Source organism: Odontomachus brunneus, unplaced genomic scaffold (assembly GCF_010583005.1).
Source record: "Odontomachus brunneus isolate Ranch 3 - 2012 unplaced genomic scaffold, Obru_v1 Obru_scaffold_019, whole genome shotgun sequence".
Classification (NCBI taxonomy): domain Eukaryota; kingdom Metazoa; phylum Arthropoda; class Insecta; order Hymenoptera; family Formicidae; genus Odontomachus; species Odontomachus brunneus.
In genome coordinates this window covers 2,808,877-2,816,896 of record NW_022639469.1, presented here as the reverse complement: position 1 = coordinate 2,816,896, position 8,020 = coordinate 2,808,877, and the positions used below count along the sequence as shown (strand labels likewise).

The following is an 8,020-nucleotide window of genomic DNA, read 5'->3' as shown; positions in this document are numbered from 1 at the left end:
CTCTCTCTCTCTCTCTCTCTCTCTCTCTCTCTCTCTCTCTCTCTCTCCCCCTCCCCCCTCCCTCCCCCTCTCTCGCTCGCCGAGGCGTGGGCATATCGCGGGGGCCGTTTGGGAAACTGCCCGGTGCAACGCGCGCACTTTAATACACGGAGATTCACACGTGGCGGACCGTCGACTTCCTGCCGGCGACTGAGCGAGTCGCACGATATAACGCAACAAGCCGGATACAGAGTCGCGTAATTGCACATTCGGCGCGGCGTTTCAGCCGCGTTAAAATCTTCATCATACGAGACGCTGACCCTTAAGCCTGCGGAAGTGTAAAATTGGCCCGACGCGAGAGGGACAAAATTGTTCTGCGCGATTGCACGCGAAAGTGAACATGCGTAATGCTCGACGTGCTATATTGATCTCATGATCATATCGGTTTTCAACTGGAGACTACCGAAATCTGTCCGGTAAGATGAACTGAGCAGTGAAAGAAGTACATCCGATGAGGAAGAAGGAATCTTTACCGATCTATCAATTATATATTCATTTATTTATTTTTTTCCTTTGCTCAACTAAAGTTTGCTACGTACGTTTAAATAAGTTCTGATCTATGAACACAGTGCGATATATGAACACACTAATATATAAATACACTAGTAATAAATATCTCATTGATTTTACAGTGAAAGAGAGAATCGGAAACGGCATATCAGGTTTTTCGTGAATTCGTTGATTTTCTTGTGACGACGAGGTGGAAAGCTTCGCGAGTCATGGAAGACACTTTCATCGTAAATGTACAGATAAATTCACAACGAGCGAATTCCTTCGGTCGCGTTTTTCACTCTCTTCTGCAAAATTACCCAAAGTACCTAATTCTATCGAGCTATATGTTACTTAATATTGATATCCACCATTACCGCCGTTTTGTCTGTTATTTCCAACATCAGCGTTGTCGTTGCCTCCTTTGAACGCGTCACCGATATTATTGCTGAGAGCATTGGAGAAATATCCACCGATATCGCCGCTCAGGCTACCATCGTTATCTCGGCCAAAGGATTGTCCTCCTGCGGAAATACAAAGCCACTCTCAATCAAGCCAAATAAATTGTCAAGGTATGTTTGTGTATTATACAAGATGTCCCATCACTACCGCATTATCTCTTAAGGGCGGATTCCTGAAGTAATTTGAATAAGAAAATCCTAATACAAAAATGGCGAGGCTATAATACTTTTCAAATTATAAACGATTAAAGTTGACCAATTATACTGGCTAAAATACGCGTGCTCAGTACGGTACAACACACAGTGGTACAGGTGCATGCACATGTCGTCCCTTTTCCAAATATTAATACGGAAGTTTTATACATACAACAATATATGTAATAATAATCTACCTTTCCTATCATTTAAATAAACATATCGCAAATAATAACAATCTCGGCAAAATGTTATATAAAATAAAATAGAATAATATAGAATAAAATATCACACAATACATTTATGAGAATCAGTAAGCTGTCACACATCTAATGTTTCTTTCAGAGATTTACAACTAATTTCATATCTCATGCAAATTCTCACTTATGTGCATGCACCTGTACAGCGCGTACCTGAGCGCACGTACTTTAGTCAATATAATTGGTCAACTTTAATCGTTTATAATTTGAAAAGTATTATAGCCTCGACTCGATTTTCGCATTAGGATTTTTTCTTCAAATTACTTCAGGAACCCATCCTTAAGAGATAATGCGGTAGTGGCGGGATATCCTGTATACTTCAATAAGATATAATATCTAATATTATTACTTTAATTATTTCGTTGGAACAAGAATTTCTAAGAATGAAATAAGGATTATATTAGATAACTTATTATTAGATCACACAGAAAAAAACATTCGCACATGGTTGAACTGACATGTTTGGTTAAACAAGATTTAGTTGAATGAAATAAAATTTTTAGTTATTATAATGAAATATAGTATAACTAGAACATTTCTTATCTAAATGTTCAGAGTTTGATTATTACTGAGCCAGTTATAACACATCCAAGTATCTACTTATTATCACTACAAAAGCTGTGATAATAGATTGGATAAACGTGACATATTTGACCAACAACTGTTGATTGAACTAAAAAGTATTTCTGGTTATTATGATTAGAAATTATATATTCTTAATTATGTACTCAATTAATTATGTACTCAATGCTAGTTAAAACATAGATAGATAATATATAACAGATCTATCAATTTTCAGGAAGTGGCGTGGCACATAACGACTCACAATCCGAAGGGTGTACCGAGTTCGAATCCCACTAGAATAAAGGCGAGTTCTTCATATAACATTGAATTAATTAAATTTCATGCAAAACAATCATACTCTAACACCTTAAGAAACAACTTTCAGTTAAAAAAATAATAGAATTTCCAGTAAGAAATGTGAATATAATTTTGTTTAGTTTGGTTAAAGTAACCAAACTTGTCTGGTTACTTTAGCCAATCGCTTATAACCAAATTTGCCTGGTTACTTTAAATAAAAGTGTGGTTTATTCATGTCTCACCAAACAGTCTGGTGGATGTATTCTAAGTTCTAACTAATCCAACCAATTATTTTTCCATGTGAATAAAATGATAATTACATTAGATTCTGATATACAGATCAACGAGTTGAGTACTTGAAATATTAGAAAGTAGATCTTTCGCAACCCTGGACTTAATAAACGGGAACATTTAAATGATCCATCATGTCGCGATTACGCGATTTGAACGCTCTTTAACACATTCTTCGGGCAATCGCCATTTATCATTCGCGTCATTCCGACTCAATCACAGCAGACTGCAATCTTATCGCACCTGGTCTCCCCGATTGATAACCGTTGCCGCCTCCACCGTTAAATCCGGGTTTTCCCTCGGCTGGACCACCGTTTGGATAACCACCATTGCCGCCATCAGCACCTCCATTAAATCCTGAGTTATCCGCGAACCCGCTGCCTCCACTATCCGGTCTACCAGAAGAATAACCATCGTTACCATTCGACCCGCCGCCGCCGTATCCGCCGGTACTCGCTTCGCCCTCGTATCTAATTTGCGGTTTAAATCCATCCTGATCAGCTTCGTACTCGACAATCTGCTTCCTACCATCCGGAAGCAAAACGTTGAACTCGCCCTGGGCGCGATCGCCGTCTCTAGTTTCCGTGTGGCTGTAATCACTGCCGGATTGTTCGTCCTTCACCTCGTACGAAAATTCGTATTTTGCTGGTTCCTAAGTGTAAAGCAAAATCAGCTTTGTAAATGCACCTCTTATACATATTTAAGATCAAGTACAGTAGTCAACAAAAATAGAATACACTGAGAAAAAAGTATTTGAAAGATAAAAATACTTATTCGGTAAAAAAAAAGTAGTAATAATGTATTTACTTAAGTCTCTAAATTTTTGTTTACTGAATAAACAATTGCATTCATGAAAAGTTAAGGTTTTAAAAAAATATATATTTTCTTACTTGGAAAATATTTTATATTAGTATAAATAAATATATCATTAGTGCTCATCGAATAAATGTTTCTTATTTCTTAGATATTTTTTCTTACGGTGTAGAAATAGAAATAGAATTTTGAAAGAGACTTTGTAGATATCTGATAATAATCTTCATTGTTAACAAGTTCACAGTGAATTCTTCTATAATAGTAAATATAATTAAGCAAAAATTACGTTTTATGATATCAGTTGTAACTAAATATTTTAGGTAGCTAATCTCTGAAGAAAGATATTCAAGATGAACGCTTTCGACAATTGTCGTTTCTCATTCCTCAGCCGATTAATTTCTTCTACTCACGGTACTTTTATCCTGCGCGTCGTCGTTGTAACCACTGCCTCCACTTCCGAAACTACCACCACCATTTCCGAAACCGCTACCACCGTTTCCGAAATTGCCCGCGTTTCCATTCGGACCTCCAGACGGGTAACCGTTTGCACCGCCGTTCCCGTTTGATCCTCCAGATGGATAGCCGTTAGCCCTAGTATTACCGTTTGCACCTCCAGATGAATAGCCGTTATTGTTACCATTTCCACCTCTGTTCGGTGGACCATAACTACTGGATAAGGCTCCACCGCCGAATTCGTTTACCCCGTTCGTTCTATGTCCATTCCCGCCGCTCGGTGGCCCGTAGCTATCCGACGGTCCTCCACTATTATTCCCGCCGTTGAAGCGATTTTTGCCATTTCCATTTCCATTAGCACCTGGCACGCCATAGCTAGTGGACGGTCTCCTTCCATTGCCACCATTTCCAAAACCACCCCTGTTCCCATTGGCACCAGGAGCACCATAGCTAGTCGACGGTCTCCCTCCGTTGCCACCATTTCCAAAACCACCCCCGTTTCCATTAGCACCAGGAACACCATAGCTAGTCGACGGTCTTCCTCCGTTGCCACTGTTTCCAAAACCACTCCCGTTTCCATTAGCACCAGGAACACCATAGCTAGTCGACGGTCTTCCTCCGTTGCCACTGTTTCCAAAACCACTCCCGTTTCCATTAGCACCAGGAACACCATAGCTAGTCGACGGTCTTCCTCCGTTGCCACTGTTTCCAAAACCACTCCCGTTTCCATTAGCACCAGGAACACCATAGCTAGTCGACGGTCTTCCTCTGTTGCCACCGTTTCCAAAACCACCCCCGTTTCCATTGGCACCGGGAGCACCATAGCTTGTTGAGGGTCCTCCACTGTTGCCACCATTTCCAAAGCCACCTCCGTTGTTTCCGTTCGCGCCAGGTACACCGTAGGTGTTTAACGGTCTTCCAGCACCACTGGGAACGCCGTACGAGCCAGAAAGTGATCCACCCTCAAATCCGTTTCCTCGAGACCCGCCCAGGCTATTTCCAACGGCGTTTCCCCCGACAGGCACGTCGTAAAGCTTCGACGGACCATTACCTGCATTACCGCCAGGTCCGCTGATACTTGTTGCGCCGGCGTTTCTATTAACACCCCCGTTACCGAAACCTGGCGTCCCGTATTGTGTTGGCAGATCGGTTTGTGTGTGGCCGCCATTAGCACCGGAAGTCCCTGTCCTCGGAGGTAGATAAGAGTTGACCGGTGGCTCCGAATGCGCCACAGCCAGCGTCATGATGAACGTCGTTACCGCGATCTGCGTAGTAAGAATTTTGATTCAGCACGCTAAGAAAAACGGAGAAATTCTTCGGAAATTTTAAAACGCGCATCGTTGATTATAACGCGAACAGCCACGATCAGGACGTCAAACGTGCCGTTGAAATATCTCTTACGAAATATTCTCTGAAGAAATATTCAGCAGAAATTTCTGTTATACTCGAATTAATCAAATTAATCTTAATTGCCGAAATTACGTTCTTCTCGCTCTATGAAATCTTATTAACGAACAATTAACATAAAATCACGCAGTTTCATGTGGTATCTTTTGTCGATTGTAAATTTATCTAGAAATGAATTTATCTAAAAAGATTTTAGATGGACATGACAAATATTTATATATGTAAGAATAGATATATAAAGAGTATATAATTCTTAGATATCAATATTTATAATTAAATAACTAGCACGACTAGCCATCTCATTGTGCTTATGTAGCGAGCGCTGTTTGCAACACGTTCATATGCAATCTCTTTTATCCATGATCAAATTGTTCAAATTCCTTTCGACGTCTCGGTTATTGTAACAGTAATGAAATTAACATTGTCACTATATATCCAAAGGAATAATTACCGTGATTATATGCAAAATAGTAGAGAATTGTTTTTATAAACTCAATTAAACTCTATCCGAACATGAGCGTTGCTATGCGTTGTGTCAGTATATGTTTCAGTATATATTTCCAATGCCAATGGAAAAAATATGTAATAAGAAGATTGTGATAAGATACACAAAATTTGTTTTTTTTTTACATATCCATTAATTGCGCAAAGCATCTGAATTTAAATGATCGTGTGCAGATGGAGCTAGTTAAATTGAATAGAGAAATCTCTTTGATTTGGTATAGATATGGTATAGATATTGGTATAGATTTGATTTGGTTTCTCTTTCGTTTGGTATAGACTCTGTCATGGTAATTATTGAGACACTAATGGAAGAAAATTGATCAATCAATGCACTCGATGCAATGTATGCGGGATAAACTCTGTACAAAATTAATTCCTTACAAAATCGAATGCTCAGAATACACGTATATAAAATATTTAGAAACAGCTGCCACTTTCCTAGTTACTCGAATAAATGTGCACTTTTAATTTCAGCTTATAAATTTGTATCTCACAGCGAATACATTTTACTCGCGAACTCTTAGCAAGATGGCGAAAGGATAGTCTTTTAACTAAGTCAATCATTGAGATTTATCTGATATCACTAAAGCTCGTATTAATAGTCGTTATTTGTCCTACGTGAGACACTTAAATCTGAATTTAAAGTTAAATTAGAGTATTGTGAGTATTGATATAAATCAGAGTATTGTGAGTATTATATTTCTGATATAAATCAGAGTATATATTTGAATTTTATATATATATATATATATATATATATAATATGTACATAAAGAGAATGATTATTGAATCAAATAAATGTTTCTTTGGAATAGTCCAAACAATTTGGTTGACACAAATAATTTGGTGGCAAATCCATTTCTTTGGAACTAAGCCGCAAATATTTTTATTGCGTCAAACTTTTGTTCGATCAATCAAAAAATTCGTTTGGACCATTCCAAAGTAATGTTTATTTGATTCAACCAAATCGTTCTCTCTATATATGTGACATATTATATATATTTTTTGTAATCGCGATTCAACTGAGAAACATCTAACTCTAAATTCAAATCTAAGTGTCTCACTTGAGAGAAGTGTAACTTTCAAGTAACAACTATGAATACAAATCTTAGCCATTTTTTGCATACGAGTATGCCCAAAAGTATATGTCTACATCATCGATTCCGCATGTTACACACAGTGCGGTCTACACGTGTATCGTGTTTTACCTACCTTGAACATATCGATTCCCTTCTGCTCTCCAGCGTTGGTAGAAACGAATTTCCGCTACTCTATCCCTGCGAGAGAGACGCGCTCTCCCTGCTGTCTCTTTCTCTCTCTCTTTCTCTCTCTCTCTCGCTGCCGGTGCCACCCTTCCAGCACTGGATGGTCTCGAGGGAATGACAAACACAGAGTCTGCTCCGCTTTATATATCCCGGGACTCATCCTCGTTTCTAGATCATAGTTTGGTGCAATCGGCAAGATTTACAGCAACGTTCGATGCAAGTGTGTCACGAGATGCTGCGCGGGATCGACGGTGACGATGGAAAAGAGCCGGATCGGCGTGTGTGAGCGCGTTCGCGAGAGAGCAGATTCGCGCTCTATATCTCACCGATCGCGAGTCCCGCATTGCGCCGCCAATCGTTAACTCGTAATCATTCCAAGCGTCTCTAAATTGTCTCGCGGACGAGTCTTTGACGCTTCTCGATATAGATCACTCAGCTATATCGTTAGCTACGTTACGTCCTTCCTCATGCGAAACTTGAAGGCGAGCAAAGGAGGAAACCGTGTATAACTATTAAAAATAACTGAGAAATAACCCCTAAATATCGAGCGCGATCATTTAATTTATAGAGAGAACAAAAGCTCACACACAATGCGACGTGTGGACGAAAGGAACGCATCCAAATGTCAACCTAGATCATTAGATTTTCTTGCTTTATAATACAGACGTGAAATTGAAACGCGTGGCGTAATACGTTACGCTTAATTGATTCTGGCGCAGTGACGGTAACTTTGCGCAATTAATTTGATAAACGCACTCCGTACATATACAGTAGGCTCGAAAGAGGTACTGCCGCGTCGTCGACGCGTTAAAATGCCGATGACGTGCACGAAATGTATGTCCTCCAATTATAAAAAGCCTAAACGCGCCGGCTTCACCGCGCGTAGAACTGACGAAGCAGCGCTGATGCAACGTTCCCGTGATGCAAACTTGCATAACGTATCTCCGTCTCTCATCCAGCCTTACCGCGTACGTCGCCACCA

The 8,020-nt window shown here is 39.7% G+C and overlaps 1 protein-coding gene and 1 long non-coding RNA gene across 2 annotated transcripts in view; one reads left to right on the top strand and one right to left on the bottom strand.

Annotated features, from left to right (window-relative positions):
* LOC116841989 overlaps positions 1–2,501 on the top strand; it is a 105,236-nt gene extending 102,735 nt beyond the window's left edge. Inside the window, exons 3-4 of the long non-coding RNA XR_004377645.1 lie at positions 936–1,100; positions 2,244–2,501. This is a non-coding gene — a long non-coding RNA (uncharacterized LOC116841989). The remainder of the gene's footprint in view (positions 1–935; positions 1,101–2,243) is intronic.
* LOC116841988 (pro-resilin-like) lies at positions 560–7,594 on the bottom strand. The gene is made up of 4 exons (XM_032810604.1): positions 6,986–7,594; positions 3,820–5,127; positions 2,840–3,248; positions 560–1,052 (listed from the first exon to the last, which is right to left on the bottom strand). The coding sequence occupies exons 1-4, from the start codon at positions 6,992–6,994 to the stop codon at positions 883–885; spliced, it is 1,896 nt and encodes a 631-aa protein (XP_032666495.1). The 5' UTR covers positions 6,995–7,594; the 3' UTR covers positions 560–882.
* Positions 7,595–8,020: the final 426 nt, after the last annotated feature.

Bases quoted from the DNA above. Each gene is read 5' to 3' on its own strand.
- LOC116841988 (XM_032810604.1), bottom strand. The intron at 3,249-3,819 runs GTGAGTAGAAGA...CTTTACACTTAG, and splicing joins ACGCGCAGGATAAAAGTACC to GAACCAGCAAAATACGAATT. The intron at 1,053-2,839 runs GTGCGATAAGAT...GTATTTCCGCAG, and splicing joins TTATCAATCGGGGAGACCAG to GAGGACAATCCTTTGGCCGA.